The 26,340-nt window shown below is 36.5% G+C and overlaps 1 protein-coding gene across 3 annotated transcripts in view; it reads right to left on the bottom strand.

The window, feature by feature from the left end:
• Positions 1-14,643: 14,643 nt before the first annotated feature.
• Memo1 (mediator of cell motility 1) overlaps positions 14,644-26,340 on the bottom strand; it is a 98,853-nt gene continuing 87,156 nt past the window's right edge. For 2 of the 3 annotated variants that reach the window (XM_028873629.2, XM_028873649.2), the window contains exons 9-10: positions 16,687-16,791; positions 14,644-15,322 (exon numbers count right to left, since the gene is read on the bottom strand). In XM_028873629.2, the coding sequence (XP_028729462.1) occupies positions 15,191-15,322; positions 16,687-16,791 (237 nt within the window). In that variant the 3' untranslated portion in view covers positions 14,644-15,190. The remainder of the gene's footprint in view (positions 15,323-16,686; positions 16,792-26,340) is intronic. The other variant, XM_028873637.2, reaches the window with a different exon arrangement.

Below are 26,340 nucleotides of genomic sequence, written 5' to 3'. Positions count from 1 at the left end.
CGCTGGAATGATGGATGATGGGGGTGCTGGCAGGAGAAAGCTGAAGTCGTGAGTGCTAATTAAGAGTATGAAATTCAATTGCATACCTGAGTTTTTCTCTCTGCTGTATCTCAAAGAAAGAAAAGGAGTGAGAAGGAAAAGGGGGAAGGAGGAAGTGTTTATCTGGGCTGAACAGGAAGCACAAAGCATCCTAGCTCTCTATTACAGAGAGAGAATGTGCAAAAACTCTCTCTCACACCCAGGGAAAGCCATACGGGCATCTGATCTTAGCTACTGTGCCCACTTTAGTATGGCACTAAGGACACCCAACAGTGAGTGTGCTACCTCCTCTCAGAAACCAGACTTGCAGCTAGCTCTCCAAGGGAAGATTTGGGTTCCTCAAGCAGACTCCTGCTGTTGTTTTCCATTGTCTTTATATCCAGGGAAAACACAACAGAAAGGAAGGGGAACTTCACTGTTTTTTATCTTTATAGCGTTCTGAATGCTAAAGGAAATCCTTTTTCAATGTAAGCAGGTAATATAACAGTCTTCAAAGCATTTAACCAGCAATACTACAACTGTCTAATATCTGCATCAATTAACTTAAAAGAGGGGTGCTAAGATACATATGTTGATATTTACTGTATTAAATTTAAAATCACTAAACTGTATTTTCCAAGGGATATGTAATTTAATTGATCCTGCTAAAAACCCTCCATTGTTTCTACTCTGTTAGCACGAGAGTGTTCCCAGACTGACCTGGCAAATAAGTAGACAACTCGGAGAGGTTCATTTTCCCTTTGGGAACAGTCAATGTCATGGGGGAGGTAAAAAGGATCTCCTCATAATAGTGTTCATCTTAGGCAGAAAGACTAAAACTCACTGTTAAAAGGAAACAAACCCCTTCACTCCCGAAGCCCAACAGTCGGAACTGGGAGACACAGCAGTGGAAAGACAGCCATTGACAAATGGGGAGGGAGGAGGGGAGCAGGGAGGAGGGCCGGGGAGGAGGGGAAAGAGCTACCGAGTTCAAACAAAGAAAGCATTTTGTTATCATCAAGGATTGAAAATACTCTAAAATTTATGAAGATGTATTTGTCTAAACCACTTTATCCTGTTATATACAGTTGGCTCTTCAGTTAAAAGGTTTTTTAAAAAATGTAATTTTGCTGTATAAAAGCTACTTTTATATACTGAACCAAGCAAAGTGCTTTTCAAGTAAGAAAGTAGTAATGGCTTAAATACTATGTATTTATCTGTATTTCTATAACTGAAAATATTAAACATGCATTTTAAAATAGCATACATTTTGAAAATTAAAAAAAAAATTACAACTGGCCATTACTACACAGTAACTAGAAACAGGAAGCTAAGGAGGGGACCACAAGTTCAAGGCCAGCCTGGGTTACAGAGTGAAATATAGTCTCAAAAAAAGCAGAGAAAGAAACCTACCTGTAAACTGGGTAAATACTTCATTACATTTAAAGTATCCATTACAGCCGAGCAATGCTGGCCTCTAGATGCAGGTACAAACTCCACATAAAACGCCTTACTTAAATTTCAGCCTCAATTATTTTAGTACTAACGAGCAGTGCAAATTTCAATCTTCAGCAATATGAACACCTCGTTAAAATTCACTCTTTCTAATCAGTAGCTGTCTTATATACAAATAATAAACATGGTAAGAAATCTGCAAAGCAACACCACTCACTACTGCTTCAAAACAAAACAAAAACTACTTTGGAATAAACCTAAGGCAGCAAAAGAGTCCACAATAAACACCTTACCCACTGAAGGAAGCAATCGAAGGGTGCACTAGGAGATAAGGGAAAGGCCAACTATGATCGCAGGTTGGAGAATTAATGTTGTAAAAATAACTATAGTACCAAAAACAATTTACAGATTCAGTGCAATTTCCATCAAAACTACAGTGCCATCCATTCACAGACACAGAAACACACATGCACACTCATATTGAAATACAAAAGATCCCAGAGAGTAATTCTGAGCAAAACAATCTTGTGGACTTCAAGTATACGGCAAAGCTACAGTAACAGATCAACATGGTACTTGCACAAAGACGGGAAAGGACCAGTGGAGTAGAAGAGCAGTCACAGCCACCTGATCTTTCATAAAGACAACGTCTTCAACAATGGGGATCTAAATGTAGAATGAAATGAGACTGTTGTCTCTTCCAGACCCCACAGAGGCCTAGAAACTCTGAGGCTAACAGGGAAACCCTGGAAAATGGAAGCACAAGGAAGCAAGTCCTCAACAGGAGGATTACAGTTGCTCTGGAAATAATGAAAAGCAGCAAATGGGGCAGAGGAAACAGTGAACTGAGTGAAGAGACAGCCAGTCTAACATACACAAGAGGAGAAAATCTCGGCCGGCTACACATTTGACTGAGGACTGAGAGAATAGGAAAGAACTAAAAAGCCCAAACAATAGAAACATCACCCCAATCAAGAAAGGTAACGAGGGGGAGGGAGATACCTCAACTGGTTAAAGAACTTGGTTGGCAAACAGGACCTGAGCTCGATCTACAAGTCACAGTTTAAAAATAAAAAGCCCAGGGCAAAGGGAGGCAAAGCACAAATCCCAGGGGCTCACTGGACAGTCTAGCTTAGCTGGCAAGTTCCTAGGCCATTGAGAGACGAAGGTGACCACCACCTGAGCAATGACACCAAGGCTGGTCACTGCCTCCACACACATATGCACCAGCACACACACACATTTGCACCAGCACACACACACATTTGCACCCAGGCACAAATATATAAACAAATAAGAAATGGGTTACTGAGCTCGGCGTGGTGGCACGTGCCTTTAAATCTTTAATCTCAGCACTCTTTGAGTCTGAGGCCAGTCCTAGAGAGGGACAGAGGGAGGGGGAGATGGGCTACTGAATCCCAAAAGCCAAAAGAATCTCACATAAATGGGCAATAAACATACGAAAAGGTCTGCATCCTCACTAGCCCTCAGAGAAATAAGATTCTACCTCACCGTTCAGAATGGCAGCCTTGAGGAAAATAAACAAGCCTGAAGTGGGAGCCATGCCTACAATTAAATTGACGGAGAGACTGGAGGACCCACTGAAGAGTCAGCCTGGTCTCCATAGCAACTTCCAGGTCAGTTAGGGCTAGATGGCAGGAAGCTGTCTAAAAAGGCACACCACAACAAACACCAGAAAGAAGAGAAACAAATCAACAACCAACGTTGGCAAGGAGAATGGGTATGAAAGGAAACCTCCCACGGTCCTGTGGGAATGGAAAGCAGTTAAGTTCTTTTAAAAAATAAGAACAGATCTCCTCTACAAGCCAGCTATGGCACTTCCGGGAACTCCCCCAAGGACTCTAAGTGTACATATCACAATGACATTTTCATGTCAATGTGTATTGCAGCACTGTCTAAAGATGCTAAATTGTGGGATCAGCCTAAATGTGCAAAACGAGAATAGATAAAAGGAATGTGGCATAAAACACAATGAAATTTTTTCAACTATAAACAATGAAGTTACCAGGGATAATTATGTTAAGTGAATGAAGTCAGTCACAGGAAGATAAAAAACCCTATTCGCTCTCATTTCATTGATAGATTTTAAATAGATGTATATATGTCATAAAAGTTGACTCAATGCCTGAGGAACAGGAGGTACACTCCTGAAAGACTGTTATTCTGAACTGTTTTTCAGAAATTATCATCAGAATGATCATATTTAACACTCAACATTACTAATACTTACCACTTAAAAACTTAGCTTCCAGCTAAATTATTTAAAGGCTATTTCCTATTTTTAATGAATGTATCTTAATATTTCCTTATACAAAGAATTTAGTGTTCAGAAAATGGGCTAAGTGTAGATAGGTTTTAAAATTCACGTGTGGTTCGTATTAGATCTTTGTACTTGAAATGGAAAACCCTTATCTAAGAATGTTGTAATAAATCAAGTAGTTGTTGGGATAAAAAGTCTGAAAAGTAACAAGCTTAATTTTTCTCTAATAACACAAGTATATGTACAAAGAAGCAATGCCTTTACCAAATTACAAGCTTATTCCAATGGGGGGGGGATGCCTTTTGTTTTGTTTTGTTTTTTTAGCAGTGTGACATGTCCCAGGAGAAAAGCAGGTTTTTTCCTTTAAAACTCATTTGTTGCCAGGCGGTGGTGGCGCATGCCTTTAATCCCAGAGCACTCAGCAAGCAGATCTCTGTGAGCTCAAGGCCTGCCTGCTCTACAGAGTTCTAGTACAGCCAGGGCTACGCAGAGAAACCAGGTCTGGAAAAGACAAAACATAATAAAAACTCATTTGTTTTCTCCCAAATTGTATTATCTAGCTCATCTTTGATCATTTCTGTCAAATACAACCTCAAAGTCAAGAAATATTCTGTCATAGATTCAGAAGTATACGGCAGAGTCTCAAGGGTCCACAGGCAAATTAACAGCATCTAGTCAACATTTTCTGGTATGTCTGATGAGAGATTGAAAGATGGATAAACAACAGGTCTAACATACTAGGAAAATCAATTGAAATATATTTTTCAATGTGTTCTTATGGTTACATTTGTGTTCATACTCATCTTAGGATAGTCTTTAAACAGAACAAAGTATTTACTTAAATTTCATCTATATTCAAACCATAAAACAAAATCAATATAGTATATTGTTAAGACACGTATCATGAATTTTATAGTAAAAAGACAACTATATATCTAACATAAATACACACGTTCTCCATATTCCTTCAACCGCTATTAAAATCAGATCCTCATGTCTAAAAGAAGCTCTCAAAGGACTGAACACGACACAGGGACACAGACAAAGGCAGGAGCAGAATATCCAAAGACTAGGACATAAAAAACTTAGACTCGACTCTTTTTTGAACCTAAAGATACATGATTTTATACATAAGTAGTCCCCAAAATTCTACCAAGCAACTCCTGCAGCTGATAAACACCTTCAGTAATGTGGAAGGATACAAGATGAACTCAAAAAAATTAGTAGCCCTCCTATATACAAATGGTAAACAGGCTGAGAATGAAATCAGAGAAACATCACCCTTTACAATAGCCACAAATATAAAATACCTTGGGGTAACTCTAACCAAATAAGTGAGAGATTTGTATGACAAGAACTTTAAGACTTTATAGAAAGAAATTGAAGAAGATATCAGAAAATGGAAGGGTCTCCCATGCTCATGGAGAGGTAGCATTAATATAGTAAAAACAGCAATCTTATCAAAAGCAATCTATAATTTAATGCAATCCCCATCAAAATTCCAACACAATTCTTTACAGACCTCAAAAGAACAATACTCAATTATATAGAAAAACAAAAAACCCAGGATAACTAAAACAATCCTGTACAATAAAGGAACTTCTGGAGGCATCACCATCCCTGACTTCAAGCTCTACTGTAGAGCTATAGTAATAAAAACAGCTTGGTATTGGCATAAAAACAGACAGGTGGATCAATGGAATCAAATCGAAGACCCTGACATAAATCCACATACCTGATCTTTGACTAAGAAGCCGAAATTGTACAATGGAAAAAATAAAGCATCTTCAACAAATGGTGCTGGCTAACTAAATGTCAGCATGTAGAAGAATGCAAATAGATCCATATCAAAGACCTCAACATAGATCCAGTAACACTGAATCTGACAGAAGAGAAAGTAGGAAGTAGCCTTAAACGCACTGGCACAGGACACTATTTCCTGAATAGAACACGAGCAGCACAGACACTGAGGTTCACAATTAATAAACAGGACCTCCTGAAACTGAGAAGCTTCTGTAAGGCAAAGGACACAGTCAATAAGACAAAACGGCAGCCTACAGAATGGGAAAGATCTTCACCAACTTTGTATCTGACAGAGGACTAAGCTCCAAAATATATAAAGAACTCAAGAAACTAGACATCAAAATACCAAATAATCCAATTTAAAAAATGGGATGCAGATCTAAACAGAGAATTCTCAACAGAAGACTCTCAAATGGCCAAGAAAGAAATTTAAGGAATTGCTCAACATCCTTAGCCATCAGGGAAATGCAAATCAAAAGAACTCTGAGATACTACCTTACACTTGTCAGAATGGCTAAGATCAAAAACATATGACAGCTTATGTTGGAGAGGATGTGGAACAAGGGGAAACACTCCCCCACTGCTGGTGAGAGTCCAAACTTGTACAGCCACTTTGGAAATCAATATGGTGGTTTTTCAAAAAACTGGGAATCAATGAATCCTCAAGACCCAGCTATACCAATCTTGGGCATATGCCCAAAGGATGCTCAATCATACCACAAGGACTCTTGTTCAACTATGTTTAGCAGCATTACTCGTAATAGCCAGATCCTGGAACAATCTAGATGCCCCTCAACCGAAGGATAGATAAGGAAAATGTGGTACGTTTAAACAATGGAGTATTACTCAGCTATAAAAAACAATGAAATCATAAAATTTGCAGGCAAATGGATGGAACTAGAAAAAAAAAAATCATTCTGAGTGAGGTAACCAAGTCCCAGAAAGACAAACATGGTATGTACTCACTCATAAGTGGACATTAGGAGTAAAGTATAGGACAACCAACCTACAATCTACAGTCCCAGAGAGGCTAGCGAACAAGGAGGGCCCAAAGAGGGATGCATGGATTTCCCTGGGGAGGGGAAATAGATCTCCTGGGTAAACTGAAGGAGGGGAAAGTTGTAGGAAGGGATGGGAATGTAAGGGACTGCGTTGGGCAGGTGGGATACAGGAGGTGGGCTGGAGGCAGGACAGAGAGAGAGAGTAAGGAAAGAGATGTCTTGATGGGAGAGAGGGACGTTTGGGAGTCAGAAAGAAACCTGGCACCGGGGAAACCCCCAAGAGTCCACAAGGATAATCTCAGCTAAGACTCTTAGTGGAAGAGAGTGCCTGAACTGGCCATCTACTGTAGTCAGATTGGTGACTACCATAATTGTCATCAGAGATACTCTAACCAGTAACTGATGGAAGCAGATACACAGATCCACAGTCAAGCACTGAGCTGAGCTCCGAGAGTTTTGCTGAAGAAATGGAGGAGGGATTGTGTTAGTCATGGGCTTCATGATAGGCAAACCCACAGAGGCAGCTGACCTGAATTCGTGGGAGCACATGGACTCTGAACCAACGGTTAGGGAGCCTCCTGGGCCCTCTGCACATGTGATAGTGTGTAGCTTGGTCTATTTGTAAGACTCCTAGCAGTGAGATCAGAACCTGTCCCTGGCACTTGGCTGGCTTTTGGGAACCTATTCTCCATGCTGGATTACCTTGTCCAACTTTGACACAAGGGGAGGAGCTCGGTCCTGCCTCAACTCGATGTGCCATGCTTTGTTCAAGCCCACGGGAGGCCTGGCCCTTTCTGAATGGAGATGGAGTGGAAGAGGACGGGGGGGGGGGGGGGGGGGGGGGTAGATGGGAAGCAGGGGGGTTGGGGTCAGGACTGGGAGGAAAGGGAGGAGGGGAAACTGTGGTCTGTATAAATAAATGGAAAAATGTTACTTAAATAAAATTTTTAAAAATTATTTGTATTTTATGTGTATAAATGTGTACCTGGCACATCCATATGTGCACCACATGTATGTCTGGTATCCATGGAGGCCAGAAGAGGGCACTGGATCCCCTAGAGCTAGAATTACAAACAGCTGTGAGCTGCCACGTGGGTGCTGGAAACTGAGCCAGGTCCTCTTCAACAGCAGCTGGTGATCTTATCCTCTAAATCATCTCTCCCGCCCCTTAAATGGCCTTTAAATTAAACATAGAGCTCACTCAACTTGTAAAATGCACATCCCTTTTCTTTAATAGCCTGCAGAAAGCCACAGTCTAACCAAGCTCACAGAGTAAATTCACCATCATGGTCAACACTAGCAAGGCCAGGCCTGGCCCCTGGTTAAGTATAAACAGCAGTGAAAGGTGTGAAAAAACTGAATCCAACTGGCACATACTGTCTAACCGTGACCATACCAAGTTCCTTGTTCTGCTTCAATTTCTACCAAATAATCCACTTTGTCCATATTTATATAACCTCGCCATACCTTTTTAAAAGCACAAGTAGAAAAATCTCTTAAGAGTTCTAAATTCCATTATAAGATGAAACTAAAAAAAATAAACTGAGTATGGATGTGGTAAGACAAACTAATTAAGATGTTTTAGATTTTTACCCAAAATAATTTTCTTTTTAACCTATCTCATATATAATATGAACATTTCAAGTAAGTCCCAGAAAATAAGACTCAGAAATAGATTCAAAGCTAAGAGGCTTATTTGGGAGATAATCCCAGGGAATGCCTATACAGGAATGGAAGTGTCAGGGGAGGAAAAGATGTAAGAATCTGTATTTAACAGTTTCTTGTGAACAATGAGGACCAGTTCTCTTCTGAGAACTCTAGGAAACAAGCCTCCAGACCATCCATAAGACGAAAAGACTGGAAAATCATCCACTAATTCCCATCCTCCTCAGGCACTATTCTCCCAGCACTCTACTGTGCTGTGTGGGCAGCTGAGAAACTCCATAGAGTAGCAGGTGCTTGGAGAACACTTTATAGAGGACCAAAACAAAAGAGCTGGGCGTCTGTCTTCATCTCACCAGCACTAAGACTCACACACACAACTGTTGTCATTGTCCCATTACATAAAAGCAGCATGTGGCACATATGCACTAGAGCAGAATTCCAAAACTGTAAAATAATCCCCCAATAACAGAATATAAATGTCTGCAACTGAGGGATGTGAGCCCACAAAAGAAATTACTTTTACAAATTAAGAGGTGTTTCCATAAATGGTTTTCACTAAATCTGCAAAACCCCTTACTTTCTAAATGCCATAACGTACAACAAATAGCCAGTGCTAAAACCAAAATATGGAGTATAGTATAATATTCAAAATACACGGAACTAAAGAACCAGAACCCAATTCTCACCCTAGCTATGTCCAGGAAGAGGTGCTGCTCGTCGTCGTCTAGTGATTTATTCCAGGAACCCAAAGGGATTCACCTGCAAAGCTAAAATGGACCAGTCGGGTGCTTCTAGCACCGACTACTACAGACAACCTGGTGGCCCTGGTCAGGCAGCCACAGCTATTGCAACTAACTTCCAAGGTCTTTCCAATATTGTGAGACTAGGATATACACCATGGGGTACTGCATAAAAGGAATCACCAACCAATGGTTCTGAACACACCAGACACTTCAGTATCACTCAGTCCACTTGGCAGGACATATACTTAACAAAATAATTCTGCCCTCCTTCGATTTAGTTAGAAACTTGATTTCCACAATTAAAACTGAAAGATGGAAAAAGCTTTCAATTAAAAGGTTTGTATTGTAGAAAACACTTTATTATATTCTTTTCTTCTCCATCTTTCAAAATTCACATCACCAGAACTGAACACCACCAGTTGAATGTCTATTCTGTCCTATATGCAAATGAATAAATTCCAAATAAAAAATTCTCAAAAAGAATTACATTTATAAAAGTTAAGTTTAAAATACCTTTATTAAAACTGATTTTACAGTTGTTTTTAAGTATTTAATTTTAAAACACAAAATTCAGTCAATATATTCTACTTCGTTTAAATTGTGTTTTAGTTCTTTTTACTTAAATATATAATATCATACTGAGTGAAGAATTCCGAGTATCAGCCAATAAATTTTGAATATTTTCCAGAATTTTATATTGGCAGATTCAAAGATCAGAACCCATGCCCTGCTTATATGTTTGAATATAGTTGGCCTTCAACTGCTTTTTTATAATGGCATGTATGCTTTCTTTGGTTTCATTATTTGGGATAACAGGAATAATATACATAATCGTATCACACAAATTTGACTTGGCATTAAGAAATGTACACTTGAACGTAACTTATTAACAAAAAATCTAATTGCATTATATTATGGCTTTCAAAATTAGAAGAACTGGTTTTAAATTTTTTCCCATTATTTTATAGGGTAATAGCCAAAACTTTGTAATGAAATTTAAAACAGCAACCCCCACTCCCAAACACACAGGAAGGAAAGGAAAATAGAAACACAATAGACCCTAGATATAAATCAGTCTGAAAACACCAGTGAATTCTAGGTATTGGAAACATTCAACCTCTTAACACAGATACTAAGAACTCAGGAAGATAAAGCTAAGCAAACAGAATTCATCCACAGCAATTTTAAAAAGGCCAAGGTCTCAGGTACCAGCATTACTGGAGGGGCCATTTATAAAACAGGATGGTTTCTGGTGATAATATACCTTGCAATGTGATCCTATTTGCAAGTATATGCTAGCCATAACAGGAAAATTTATTTTCCTTTTTAATGTTAGTTCACATAGTACTTCATTTCAGTACACCATCCTGACACTGATAAAGTTGTTCTTCAGTTTGAAGAAGTGCCTGTTTGAGAAAGCAGACATTTAAAAAACAAAACAAAACAAAACAAAATAAAAAATAACAACTTCAATTTGTATTAGGGACTGATAGAACTTGTTTGTATTGACATCTTTACATTAAAGAATTAGCCTAAGGTTCTAAGTATCATTTTAACAATTCATAATCTGTTAGAAGTTAATATAGTTTAAAATCTATTTTGATTTGAAAATAACACTTCATACAAACTTCCATTAAATTATACTAATTCCATTGTCTTTTGTTCCTCCAAATGTACACACACACACACACATACACACACACACACTATTCATAAAACAGTTTCAGGTGGTATCACTGCTACTTTGAGAATCACTGATGTAGCTTTTATTTGAATATTTCCAGTGATTTGATGAGAAGAGAGCCAATTTTCATCATCAGAAATGTTCACATACCACATTTAATGTGGTCCAGAAACTTATACTTCTTAACTCCTCTTTTTTTGGAGACGGGATTTCACTACATTGTCCTGGCTAGCTTGGAACTTGCTACACACACCAAACTGGCTTCTAATTTACAGAGATCCAGTTGTCTCTAGTCCCTTGTGCTGGGATTAAAGACAAAAAAGGTTTAACTTACAACAATTACACAACAATTCTATTCCTTTTGAGTGGCAGTCATACAAATATTTGAAGACCTCTTCTCCTTAAACTTATCCTCTTAAAAAACAAATGCCCCCTATTCCTTCAACTACATCATGTTCCACATAGGCATGTTTCTCTTACTGTGTAGATGTTCAGATTTAATCCAATGATGTACAATTTAGTGTCTAAACAGTAGCATGTATGTGGCTTATTAAGTCTCCTCTGTACAGTTTCTAATGATTAGTTATTATTAGAATGACTGGCATCTCTGTAGGGCTGACAGCACCACGTGATGAAGTGTTCTGTGATCCTCAATGATGAAATAGTAGTACAACTAAAGTTATTTGAATTAAACTTCTCTCTTTTATTCTGAGTTTATTAGAAATCATTGTTTCAATAAAATAAGAGTGATAGAAAAGGGCACTTTTTCAAGTCTTTCCTAGTGACCTGAAATACTCATGTGAAACAGTTCACTGTGACAGGCCTAGGGGTACACATCTGAAGTCCCAACACCAGGGAGCTAGAGGACAGCCTTGGCTACATGCAAGGTCAACAATGCATCATTTCCACTCCTGATTAGTTTACAGCAGCAAAATAAACTCAATGTACTTTAGCAAATATAAGGATTTCAAGGTGCTTTGACAGGTATCTGCAGGAGTTCCTAATTTTCCCTACTTCGCACTTACCTTTGTGAGCAGCATTCAGTAAGAAATTCAGCCAGTGATGCTGCATCCAATTAAAAGAAGGCTCACATGGCAGAAACATATAACCACCTGTTGTATACTATCGCTAGACCATTAGCCAACTTTGAACTACAAAGGAATTATACCACCTAGGATAAGAATGTTAAATTATGGTCTGCAGGCCAATTCCAGCATTCCATCTTAGTATAAATTAAATTTTTATTGAACATATACTTATGTTGTCTATGGCTGCTTTTGTATTACAATGGCAGATCAGAGACCACTGTGGCATATTAAGTCCAAAATAATTATCTGGTCCCTCACAGAAAACATTTCCCAACCCCTAATCGAGGGGGATGAACTACATGCTTCCAAAGCAAACTATGATAACTATAATCATGACCATCAGCTAGAGCTCAGGAAATAACATCCCTACTGGAATATACAAATATAGGCATTGGACTCTCACTGGTTCTTTATTCTTTATATGGGCTTCTTATTTCCAGGGCAGAGTACTTACTTACCTGCTCAATTAGCTTTTTCTCTAGAGTAACATTTCTTAAGGACTAACTAGTGGGGGAAAGGGAACTCCACAAATACTATTTTCTGTGTAACGTAAGGTAAATAAAAGGTTGCTGAAAATAATTCATAAGTTTTTAACAGAGGAACTGTATTATAGAACTACATGATAATTTCACATTTTATATCTGAAATACAAAACTTTTAAAGGCACTTAAAATAGGAAGGCTAAGTCCAATAATTTAGATGTAAAGTGAATTAATTCCTGCTTTCTCTGAAATAACAAGGTTTTCACTTTCATTTTCATATGCAGAACTGAAATAAAAATATCTAAACCAATCATATACCTATCTAAGATGCCATGCCAAAAATTTATTAAAAAATAAAGTCATAAAACCTGGCACTCTCAAACAAGAAGGTGCTTAAGAGGTCATCTGCACCCCACACAGACAAGGAAGCTTCAGCATGACATGGAAAACACCACTTCAGAGAACTAGTGACAGAGACAGAACTAAAATTGAACACAGTATCAGTTTAGAAATGTGTCTACTCTAAAAACAGGTAATTAAAAAAAAAAAAAACCTGCTCATTCTAAGAAAGGACAAAGTAATGTTGGAATATTCTAGTTTTAAAAGTGCAGTACAAGCTAGGCACAGTACTGCATGTCTGCAATCCCAGCACTTGGGAGGCTGAGGAAGGAAGCTCAGACATGAGTTCTGAGGCCATCCTGGGCTATCCAGGTGAGTATGGTCTACACAGGCAAACCATGTCTCAAAGCAAATAAATGAACAAACAAAAATGTGCAGTATAATGTACTCTTAGGACTAGACATCTTTCTTATGTTGTTTCTCAAAAACCACTCTAACTTTATAGAAAGATAATAAATGATTAATTTGAAAGAAACTCAAACTTAACAAAGAAATAACCAATTACTTGTTTAACAATTTGTCAAAAGTTAGAAGAAAGGATGCTGATGAGGGACACTGTTGTTTTGGTACAATTATAAACAAAACTTGGCATGTTCTAAAGGGTGGGCCTAAGAAACTCTCATCATGTAACCCACCTATTTCATTGTCTTGACTGTACCCTGGAGAATGAGTCTAATAGAGTTCAGACTTTACACAGAAGGCCCTTCCCATTACAAAATTGCGGAAGATTAGAAACAGCCTAACGTTCAAAGAGAGAACTGATTATTTCCATATAGTGTTAACATATTAGTTAGCCATTTTTTAAAATTGAGTTTTCAAAGACATAGGTAGTAAGTACTTAGAATAACGGCATAATGCAAACCGCATGAGCACTAGAATTTCATTCTGTTATTGCGCACACACAAACACATACACACTCATAAACAACACAAGACTAAATGTAAATACAGAAAAACATTAACAGTGTATCTCTGGGTAATGAGAAGTAGGTAATCTTTTTTTCTTCTGAATTTTCAAATTTTATACTCAGAAAACATTTTAAAAATTCACTATTGTCAATTCAGAAATTTTTATAATCTGTATTAAACAAAGGATAAATATTTATCGTACTCAAAAGCATATCTAAATAATGGAAAATAAATCACTGATGTATAAGAGTATAATCCCTACATGTATAAGTAGATAATTTTGAATCTAAAAGGTAGTATTATTTTTCTCTCATTCTTAAGTATATAAAATTGATATTTAATAAATAAGAAATGCAAATTTCCAAAGAAAATTGGTGCAAGGCATCTAAAAATTGTGCTACTTGGGTATAACACTGAAGATATAAACACTCTCCAATGTGATATAGACACCCAGTGTTATGTTAAAATAGGTATAATGAAGAACATGCATGATGGCTTAATGAATTACACGTTTTTTTGTCAAAATGACTAGAATAAATCTATGATAAATTAATACAACACCATACCATTATTTTAGTTGGAAGAGCCGCACCAAAAATCATGCCCGCCCCCCCCCAAAAAAAATAAATTTGCAGGACTATTACAAGTCCAGTAGGCTTTGTTACTGTTATTGTCAATGAATTCTTGCTAAAAATTCAAGTAAAAGAGTCAAATTGCTTAAAGCAGTAAAAAAACACATAGTGGTGTGTGGTCTGCAATGACTTGAAACACACTAATAACACTCTTCAATGTTTCTTCATTTGCAGACTATCAAACACAGTATTTGAAGGAAAGGACTAAATCTATTTGTTTTTAAAGCATCCTTGAATTTATATTCTACTACAATATAATAATGACATGAGGGTATGTCACACACAAAAAGGCAAATAACTAATTTTGAAAGTTAACTTTAAAATTGTATGACTATGATTTTTGTGATTTAAGAAAAATCACATGAATGTAAAAATAAAATATATTCCAACAGTCTTACATAGGAGCTGAGGCTTGCCATTTCAACAAAAATTCTGAGATGAATTAATAAAAATCAAATTTCCATTTATACCACAAAGCAATAAGTTTAAATCAGACTATTTTGAGTTGTGTAGCCCTTTATTAGCAACTAAAATAGAAGGTATCTGTTGTACAACATGGGTAGTAATTGTCTATAACTGGAGATTTCTTATATTCTAATACAGATCATTTATAAATGCAAGTTCCTTTATTAAAAAGCTTCCACCCTTTTTTTGTCTGTGTACAATTTGCAAAACTATTCTGAAAGCGGAATATATGTGCATGAGTCTGCAAAGAGTGCAAATTTCGGATATGCTAAATGCTTTACAAGTCATTTTCAAAAACTGTGTGCCAATTGGGCCTTTACAATGTCATCTTTTTTTAATCAAAATATTTTGATTCCAGCCTTCCTTCCACAGCCCCAAACTATAAAGCATTTTTAAATGAGTTGAAATTAAGGAGGACTACACCTACTAGAAAAGAAGAGAAGAGAGTTCTGTTAGTCTGAGGTTTCAGAATCCCCCCACACCAGAACCAACATTGTGGTAAAGGCTAGGCTGGACCCTGGACAGAGTATGAGTCTGTGCCGGTGGCGTCCCTGAGGGTCGGAGCTTCAGTGGACCGTGAGTGCTCCAGCTGCATAACTCACTGAACTATCTTGCCAGCTTCTACACTGGCTCGACTGGGCATAATTCAAAAAGGAAAAGCTCATATTCATTCCATTCTTCTGGAGCTCTGTGATAGCCTTAAAAAAAAAGAAAAAGAAAAAGTTGATTATGACGGACATCACATAAAAAAAAGGAACACTGTAAATGTTGGGAGCTTAACTTTGCACATTTGAGAAATCAACTTGTATTACTCTATCTTTAAATGTCTGCTGCCTCATACTCGAGAAAAATCTCATTATTTCATTTTCACAAGAGTATATCCTAACCTAGCTTCTTAATAATTGGTGTATATTTTTTTCCGTTCTCTAGATCTTGGCCACCTCTGTCTTAATGTACTAAAGGCTTTTATTCATCTGACTTAGACTGAATCTGAAATTTCTATTTAACTCACAGATATAGAAGTATGCTATAATTTTTACTTTAACTGTGTACTGGTTTATAATTTCTTTCATACAAAAAAACAAAACAACTCTATTGGATTCAATTCAGACTTTAGAAAATTAGTGCAGCATACGCCAATCTACGTTCCAGAAATTAATTTAGGTCCTTGAGAGCCCTTCCTTCATCAATCTGAACTCCTGTAACAAGATAAAAAGGCTTCCTAAAACCCCATCATCTACAATTGTCAAATCATGTGACCATCAAGCTCCTTGTTTCAACTGTTGGTTGATCCTCTTCTAGACCTTGCCAAACCAATTCAATGAGCCCACTGCAGACTCCTAAGAAGACATTTTCTCATTCTTCTTAAAGAGTGTCACATTTTCTTTCAAGAAAATTCATGTTTATTTATTAGGAAGTAATTTAGCCTTCTAAAATCCAACTAAACCAAAACTTCTTTCTTGAAATTCTTTTTTTCGTTTTGTTTTGTTTATTTTTGAGACCAGGTCTAAACTATGTAGCTCTGGTTGTCCTAGAACTCACAATGTAGACCAGGCTGACCTCAAACTCACAAAGATCCATCCACCTGCCTCTGCCTCCCCAGTGCTGGGATTAAAGGTATAAGCAATTATGCCTGGCTTCTCCTGCACTTTTTAAATAAAGTCAAGTTTTATCATTATTGTTTAAGAGAAAAAGACACACACACAATCTATCTTTGCTTATCTATGTATATGCAGCCACATGTCTGCACAGACACACAACCCCAAAAGTCAATCTTCTGAGAAAGAAAAGCCTATCAGCACTGACAGGCGTCAAGAAAAGATAAGGCAATCTTCTAAATAACTCCGTGTTAACAAATTATTGACCTGAATCCCAGTGATAAATTTATTCAAATAAACAAAATAATATAAACCTATAATTATGTTAAAAGTTACCAGGAAGAAACTGATGCTATGTAAACAAAGCCAATGATGTTATCAATGTACTGAAATGTAACCTTTCAGATATTCTGAAATAAGACAGCAACAGATGTTAAAGGTCAAGGCTTCCTAAGGATACTCACATTTAATAACACCCCAATGGGATGTCTTCCACATATAGTATTATGGTATTTCTTCAAATAATTGCTAAAAGATACAGGATCTAATTGTTCTATAATACTCATACCCTAAAAAAAAGAAAAGAAAAAGAAAAGAAGACAAATTTATTATTTAATTACATTTTAAATTTACTTATAAATTTCTCAATTAAAAATAGACAAAATACATTAAACAATCCTTGGAAAATATCAAAATCATTCATGAAATGTAATCTCATAACAGTTAACCACTGGCAGAAGAAACTCCAGGTTTTTTTCTAAGTTTGGATACTTGCAAATCACCTTTACCAGTTGACATTTACCTCACAACACATTTCACAATATTATATTTTCCCTACATAAAGGATATAGTTACAAAAGCAAATCTGTGAAATTTTCACACACAAAAAAATCTGAAACTAAATTTGATTTAAAGCTGTTTAAAGCTGTAAGCTTAATTTGTAGCTGAGTAACATTTTAAACAGTCAGAGGTTATGTAGGTATCTGATAAAATACCATTTAAGAAAATACTTAACATAGTTTATTTCAACATTCCTAAGGCTGATGATGAGTTGAATGACAGACAGGTTGTTATAAGCCAGTTCTAAAAAGGAGAGCTTTTCACTATTTTAAACCAGTGTCTTTGAAGATGATAATAATAAAGTAATTTTAGAGTACCGCTAAACAAACCACCACAAACTGAACACTTGCTCATACTAAATTTTGCTGTCTCCAAAAGCATTAATATATTTTACTTGTTTGATATTTACTTGTGTGTGTGCACACATGCACAGATAAGAAACTACAGCCATTCACTTGCCATGGCACAAGTTAGAGATCAGGGACAAGTTGTGGGAGTCGGTTCTCTCCTTCCACCACATGGGTTCTAGGGACTGAACTAGGGTGGGCAGGCTGGATAGTGAGCATCTTTACCCACTGAGTCATTTCATCAGTCCACAGAATATATTTTTAATCCACTAAAACAGAGCAACTTTGTTCACTGAAGCAGGCAAGTAAATCACCGAATCTAACTAATTTGGACACTCAACAATATATTATTTTATTCATATCAACTCCTTTTTATATTTATTTAATATACTAGATAAATGTCTGAGAGAAATGTAAGTGGTCTTAACTGACAAATTCTATGTGATTGCCAAAGTCTATTCATGTCTTAACAGTCTAAAAGCACAGAGAATAACAGGACAAACGACTCTAAATGAAGTCATCTGGAAAATGGCAGCTGTTAATAATGACATAAAGCTTTACAGTGGAAACTTCAAAACCTTTTAACTATACAAGTTTCAAAATACCTACATCTTCCATAATCATTATCCAATCTAGAATAAGACTTAAGAATACAAGTATAGAATCACTTTGCCTATATATTAATTAGCCAATCTATAACTAGTTTTTAAAGCTATATTGGTTTTCTCCTGACAAGCAGGGGACTTTTTCAGGGCAACAACAACATTTGGTACAAGCTTAAAGAAATATTAAAAGTTAAACTTAATATAGACAATAGGATGCAAAGAAACAGTGTAATTCTAAACCAGTAAGTAGTAATACTAAGATGGAATTATAACTCTCTTCCAGAAATATGGATAGTCAAGATATAACTTTCCTATGCATGAAAATGGGCATAAAAAGTTCCTAATCCTAGGTTCTGTCCCAATAATCATTGGCTGTATCATAGTATAAAAAGAATTACATTAATGATTCATCAAACATCGATGTAACTACAACTGGTGTACACAGTATGAGAAGTTTAGTGCTCCTGAACAAAGGCTAGGACAGCTACCCATAAACAGAATCTACTTTAATAAACTCTAGGATGAAAAGTTCCAACACACATTTTAGTAATAAAATCTCCAAGCACATTTGGAACAAGTATCATACTTATACTGATATGAATTCTAAGAGAAGAAAATGAATTACATTTAAAGCAACGAATTCTAAGTAACTGGCCAAGAAACCCTTAATGAAGAGATAAAAACTACAAATGTAGAGAAGACACTACTAAACAGGAGCTCAAAATAAAGATTTAACTGGCTCAATCATAAAGATTAACTGGAAAATACAACATGAAAAAGTGGAAGTCAAGAGATAAAGTGTGTTAAAATTTTAATTAAGTGTATTAAGTGCCTATTAGATAGAAACTGATTCCATCCCGTTAAACCCTCTGACAAACACGATGATCTAATGGCATGTCTTTATAAAGAGAAGATAGGGGGACAGGAGCTTTTCTCATGAGTGAACCTCTCACCACAGAAAAGTTATGAGATACATAAATAAAAGCATGAGGATAAGATTATAAAATGGGACATCCACTGACTAGTACATAATAGTGACAAACATGTCACATATACTTGATGATAAGTGTAAAATTACTGGTACTAAAATTCAAAAAAAGACAAAAAATGCTAATTCAATGCTATTATCCAAACTCTAAGATGATGAAAAACAAAATGCTTCCCAAATATGCCTAGGTAACTTAACTATTCTCAACAACCCTAGAAGATATGATTAGTGAGTCTAAAGACCAGGCAACAGAAAGTTCCCTAGGGCCCCATAAACGTAAAAACTTGATTATTTACATAAACCCCATATGCAATGAAATGATTCAACACTTATTTCAGCTTCAAGTTAGAAAGAGATATTGGAAACACCAAAGCCTATCTATCCCTCGAGTATGGAAATACTTCCTAATTTAGCAGTTTTAGCTAGAACTCTGCAGAATACATGCCAAGTTCCTAACTTTGGGGGTATGTGTTGAATTATCTGCTGACTCTCTAAGCAATGGAGAAAAACCTGTGATGTTATATCCCAAGGGTCAATCTCAAAGAGCTGCAAATTCAGAACTCAGAATTACCTTCCCAATTGTTTAAAAAAAATAAAATTATCTGCATTAAACAAAATAGCTATTGTTACAACACAGAAGTAAATCTTATTCAAATAGCAAATAAAAAGACTAACATATGTTTTATATGCATTTATAAATAAGAAGAACCATGCCTTTTAAATAATGACCACATAATTAATGAGCACATCATCAAGCATCAGAACTGTAATCCATTCATTTTAAGATGGATACACATTAGTGGATACACATTAGGGAAAAGGAAATGTCTGAGTTTCCTAAAGAGGAATCAAGATAAAAATTAACAGTATAAATAATTCTATGCCCAAAACAAAACAACTCTTATCCTAAGGTAGCAGTGTTAAGAGTCAATGCATTAATAAGTGGCTACCTTACACAGAATGCTACCAAATCTAATAAAGTAGACATGGTATAAATTCAAGAGAAAGGAGCATGACTTAGTAAATTCTAACCATTTCTCCTTTCAAAATAGTAGGAAGAAGCTCTCTTTCCTTTCTGCTCCTTCCTTCTGTCTGTCTCCTCTCTCTCTCTCTCTCTCCCCCCCCCAATAAAGCTCTAAAAAGGTTAAAAAAATAGTAGGAAGAAAAGAAAGTATCTAATATTCAAATTAAACAAAGTTATTAATAAAGTAATCAACTGAATGGCTGCGATGATATTTTCAGATTCTCCCTGCCAAATAATTTGCTGATGTCAGTAATGAAACCCCCTAAGTTAGCATAGTAAAAGGGTATACTCCTAAAAATTAGCATAGTAAAAATACTACATACTACATATGGAAAACACATGTAAATATGGTTAATATTTCAAAAATCAAAAATTTACATGATCAGTGTCTTAAAATACATTCGATTTGTCAGTATAAACACTGAAGTTACAAAATATTTTTGTACCAAAAAAAGAAAGCCAATAAAATCATAAGACCTTCAAATTCTACATATTCTATACTATAGTTATTTTTCCAACTATAACACTAATAAGACATAATTTTCCTATAAACATTTACCTTTCTGTGTTTTTCATATTAGTTTCCCACACATTCAACAGTTACAGCTAAGAATATTTTCAGAAAGAACAGGTATGTTCTTTTGCATCTTAAAAATAGCTTACTTTCTAACATTTTAATAGCAATATTAAAATTTTTCCAATTAAAAATCAAACCCAAACTTGACTAAATCAATAATTTTGTACAGATATAATTCAAACTCTTACAGATTTTTTAGCCTACTGATTTTGAAAACGGATAGCTCTTATAGGTTGAACATCAATCAATACTTGACAACAGAAATGTCTTGGATTTGTTTCCGGTAGATTTTTGAGTATTTGTATGCAAATAAAAAATCTTGGGGATGAGACCAAAGTCCTAAACACAAATTTCAATAATACTTCACATATGCTTTATCCATTTCATTGCCTTGGGTGACACCTTTAACTGTGACCTGTCACATGAAAGCAAGTGTGCACTTCTCACTTGTGGTGTCAAACAAGTAAAAAGTCTCAGATCACTGACACTCAACTTTCAGTATACTCAAAATTACTAACATTTTTATATGCAAAAAGCCACTTGAGTTTATTGAGAGCTAACCATTATTTTTTATTCATATACTCTAAGAATTAGCTTATAAATCAAATATGGTAATAAAGATAAGACATTTATGAGTCTCTTTAAAATTCTACATAGAAATATACTTCAACAAGTGCAACACAAAATCAATCCAAGTAAAACATTACTGCAAATACTAAGTTCAGACACACTAACATACAACAAATACCCTATTTATTTTGAAGTTCTATTCCATGGTTTTTTAAACAAAAGACTCAAGTAAAGTTTTGGTAATCTGCCATCTAAAGGAAGGAAATCTGGGGAGGTCTTAGAAATCAGCCTGGGTTTACTGGTTCTCTATATACAGCCACTCATGTAATTAACAAAATGTTCCTTCCTGAGCTAAACAGGCAAAGTTCTAAGAAGCCTGCCCACGATCTATGTCAGCAGACCAGAGAGTTAACACAAACTCACCGATAGTCACAGTGAGAAAGACGCTGGAGCTCTGAGGCTACAGAAGGGGAGGGAATGGACAGCTCTATTCTCAGGGTCCCATGGGTGACTTCAGTGTAATGACAGGGTTGTTTAACTATTCCTACCACAGGCAATCTCTTCTTGGCTGCAGCCTTACCATCATCAGTATGACAAGACTTCCCAAACTCACACCTCCCTGAGCTGCAACTAGTGAAGAGCCTATTAGCAAAGGTTATTAATATTACCTCTTGCTTATAAATATCTTAATTTGATCCATTTCTTCCCAACTCCACTGCCACCATCTCTAAATTATCATGTTTCCCCCTAAACACTGCCAAATGGCCTGCTGTTTGCTACCCATGATCTTGTAGAATCTGCTTTCTGTACACCCAACAGAGTGAACTTCAAAATCACGTAAATTATATCAGTATACTCTGTACTTCACATCAACTTTTACTGTGAATTACAATACAGATATATAGATTATAGTGGATGGATGGATGGATGGAGGGATGGATGGATGGATGGATGGATGGGTGAGATACAGTCACCAAACAAAATCAAGAAATGTTAAGTATACATAGCAGTAAGTATTAAAAATAGAAATAAGCCAGGCAAGCTGATACAACTGTTCATAGGAAGACTACAAGCAAATAGGATGCACAAATTTTTGGTTGTCCCCAACACCAATATATTTTGAGGTTTGGTAGGCTCTAAGGATGCTGATATAGGAAAATTCCATACACAATTGTTTTCCACCCATAAGACTTTTGATATGTAATTTAGGTAGAACTTCTAATTACCTGTACCATTTCCACCTTGTATAAGAAGAAGAAAACAGCGCGTTGTGCGCACGCTTTAATCCAGCATCGGAGCAGAGCAGGCGGATCTCTGTGAGTTCGAGCAGCTGACAAGTGAGCTCAGAAAAAAAGACAAAAAATGTTGAAAAAAAAAAAAAAAAAAAAAAAAAAAAGAAGAAGAAAACAGTTTTCCAAGGTTTTAATAAAGAATGATTTTCCCATGGATGAAATCGTCATCTAAAGTGAGGGAATATTATAGTTTCTTGTATTTAAAAGTTTTATTTATTTACTAAGAATTATTCCCCTTTTGGGGGAAAAAATTCAAGTCACCCAGCAATGCCACATAGTAATTTAAGCAACAAAGGCAATGGCCATATAGGAGTCTGTGTTTGCTGCTGTTTTACTGATACTATAGATATACATGGATCCTACTACTTCATTGTGTCTTCTAACATAGCTGTTTCTAAACACTGAGATTTAAGACATTAATTTATTATAAATTACTTTCCCTTTATCTCACTTTTATATTAGTGTGTTCGTATTTTTAGCTGTGTATATAGGAAGATTATTATATTCATTCATTTTAAAACCCTGAGTTTTTATGATCTAATCACTATTCTAGGCCCTTTGAATACATTAGAGAAAAAATTGAAGTGCTTGGCTGACAGAAAATATGGTTCTTACAAGTTAACAGTGAAGCAGACTAAGGTAGTTAGGGACCAAACACCAGAAGGGTCAGTGTAGAATGAAAACTTAACAAGGGGCCAGCAGACCCTACTGAATTGGTTAGGAGCTAGATAAGAAACCAGGCATGGTGGGCATGCCTTTAATCCCAGTGCTGGGGAAGCAAGAAACAGAAACAGAAGCAGGTGGATCTCTGTGAGGTCAAGCTAGTCAAAGCTAGATATAGGTGGACCCTGTTTGAGGTATGTAAGTGAAACAGTTAAGTGCAAAGGAGCAGAAGACAGACACTGGACACGTGGGACAGTATCAACCAACAGTCTGTCCACGGCAAAGGGAACTACGTGGAAGAAGGCTTGCAAAGCTTGTTGATCCCTTTAGGTTTTTCTATGTAAACACAAGGATTTTACTGAAATAGGACAATATTATAGATATAGGCCAGAAGAATAACACAATGTGATTTGAGTTTTCACAAATCTGTTGGGGGCCCAGCAGTGGTGGAACACGTCTTTAATCCAAGCACTCAGAAGGCAGAGGCAGGGGGATCTCTGTGAGTTTGAGGCCAGCCTGGTCTACAGAGCAAGTTTCAGGACAGCCAGGACTACAGACAGAAACCTTGTCTAGGAGGGGTTGGAGAAATCTATTTGGGCTTTATTTTCAGCTGTTTGAGATTGAAAATGACAACAGCAGCTGAGAAAGTATAAACCACCATCAAATGACTTATAAAAGTCTGTAAAAACAGACTTTTGTCAAGAAAAAAAAATCAGAAGTTTTAACTGTTGCCATGTTGAGCTTGGAAATTGTTTATGTGACATTCCAATGAAAATACTAAGCTAGTACCTGATATATAAGGAGTATGAGAGGACAGTCCTGGATCAAGATATTTTTACTGGTTTTGGCACTAAAAATACTGTTTCATAAAATAAAATACAAATTGTTAGACATACACACAAGGCATGCGCGCGCACACACACGTTTGGTGCTAAAGAGCACCTTTTGAGCCTGATGTTGAGGTGTTCTGGCATACGTCTATCAGGCTAAGGCCAGAGGTCCGCAAATCTGAGGTCAGCCTGGCCTATAAAATTACTTTAGAGTAGTTCAATAAACAAGTGAAGACAATTGTAATGAAAAGAAAACCTTCACATGCACACCACTAATAAATAGTTGCGATTTCACACAGACATGGTCACTTCTTCCTTACGGATATTTGTGAGGCAAAGGCACATACTAGAGCCTGTGCACACTAAACATGTTGCTCTACTACTGAGCTACCAAACCCCAACCCCTAGACAGTCATTCCTAAACGAACAGAAGAAATGAACAAGTGTGGAATGAAAACCACATGAGTGACAATATTTTGAGAGTCAAAAACTAAGATTTAGTGATTAATGCTACTGGGAATTTTAAAATGATCTCAACTTCCATCTTGATTTAGAATGCAAAGCTAGGTATGAGTAGAGACATACTTTTATATCACTGTCATATAAAGGATGGCTATTGTCCAAGGAGAGTATAAGAGTTGGAAGAAAAGGGGAAAGACAAGAGTCCTTCTCTGACTATGCTCAGTGGATCAGCTCATCCAAGCCAGATACTGCTCAAACACCGTTCCCTTGTGTCAGTCAAACTGACAGAGGACATTCTTGCCAATTTGACACGTCTCTGTTCCAATTTAGCTTCTAACTTAAACAATTCTTCTGAAACTACTCTTACAAAGTTCGTACCTTGATATTCTTGTCCCCTGCTAGTTAAAAAGCCTTTTTCTCTCATCACTCATTCTTAGTTCCCCTAAACACAACTCCTAACGGCTGTCCTTAGATTTCCTCACCACTCTGACCTAACTACCCTTTCTCCCCTCCATTCTCTCTGACAATGGCACTGACCACCTTCCTTTCTACCTGCCCTCCACACAACAATGACTTTTAAATGTTTACCTCCAGCCAAGTACAGTAACTCATGCCTAGAATCCCAGAACACAAGAGGGATTCTCTGAGTTCAAGGTGAATCTGGGTTAAATAGTACGTTTCCAGCCAAACAAAGCTACAGAATTAGACCTACCTCTCAAATAACTTTTAAAGAAAACAAATGTTTTTTAAATATTTATTTACTTTATGTATATGAGTGACCTGTCTTCATGCACATCAGAAGAGTGACTCAGATCCCATTACAGATGATTGTGGTTGCTGGGAATTGAACTCAGGACCTGATGAGCCATCTCTCCAGCCCCCCCCAAAAAAATGTTAATGTTTACCACCATCCAGACATACCTTTGTGCTCTAAACCAGAAATGCACAATTAAAATATAATGTAGACCATATATGTAATTTTAAAAAATTATAAAAATTACATATACGTAATTAATATGATTAATTATCTTAGGCTTATGCATTCCACATACCCTGTCATCCTTAAATCACTTTCAGGTCCTGGTCCCAGGTTACACTCTGAACAATTTAACAGGGAAAGGAAACTGAAAGTCTAACCACTTCGGTAGAGGTAAGAGTTATACCCCACAGATATTTCCAGAATAACTGTATAACTATCAATACTATCAATACAAGAAAAAATAAGAATTGTATTTTTTTAATGTCACATTTAGAAAAATAAGATAAAATTCAACACTGGAAAGCCCAGTAGCCAAAAAAAAAAAAGTAATATAAATATCTACAAAAAAAAGAACAAAAGACAAAAGGGGAGAAAGGCAAATTATTTGTACTTATAAAAAGTAATCCAGTCTTAAGATACTTTCTGTAGTTACCTTTTTTGTAGAATATTATTTTAAGATGTGTTGTATTTGTTTATGCTGTGGAACATTTAATGATGCAAAGATGTGTTGCATTCTTTTATGGTGCATTTGTTTAGCTCTGTGAAGCTGTGTTACTGTGCCTGTCTAAAACACCTGATGGTCTAATAAAGAGCTGAATGGCCAATACAGAGGCAGGAGAAAGGAAAGGCAGGGCTGGTAGGCAGAGAGAATAAATAGAAGGAGAAATCTGAGAGGAAAAGAAGAAAGAGCAAGAGAGCAAGGAGAGGAAGAAACAAGGGGCCAGCCACCCAGCCACACAGCCACACAGTCAGCCACGGAGTAAGAGTGAAAGTAAGATTTACAGAAATAAGAAAAGGTAAAAGCCCAGAGGTAAAAGGTAAATGGGTAAGTTAAGAAAAGCTGGCTAGAAACAAGCCAAGCTAAGGCTGGCATTCATAATTAAGATTACGCCTCCATGTGTGGTTTATTTGGGAGCTGGGTAGTGGGCCCCCAAAGGAAT

The sequence above is a fragment of the Peromyscus leucopus genome, chromosome 22 (assembly GCF_004664715.2).
Source record: "Peromyscus leucopus breed LL Stock chromosome 22, UCI_PerLeu_2.1, whole genome shotgun sequence".
Classification (NCBI taxonomy): domain Eukaryota; kingdom Metazoa; phylum Chordata; class Mammalia; order Rodentia; family Cricetidae; genus Peromyscus; species Peromyscus leucopus.
The sequence above is the reverse complement of the archived record's forward strand: the minus strand, read 5'-3'. Positions and strand labels throughout refer to the sequence as shown.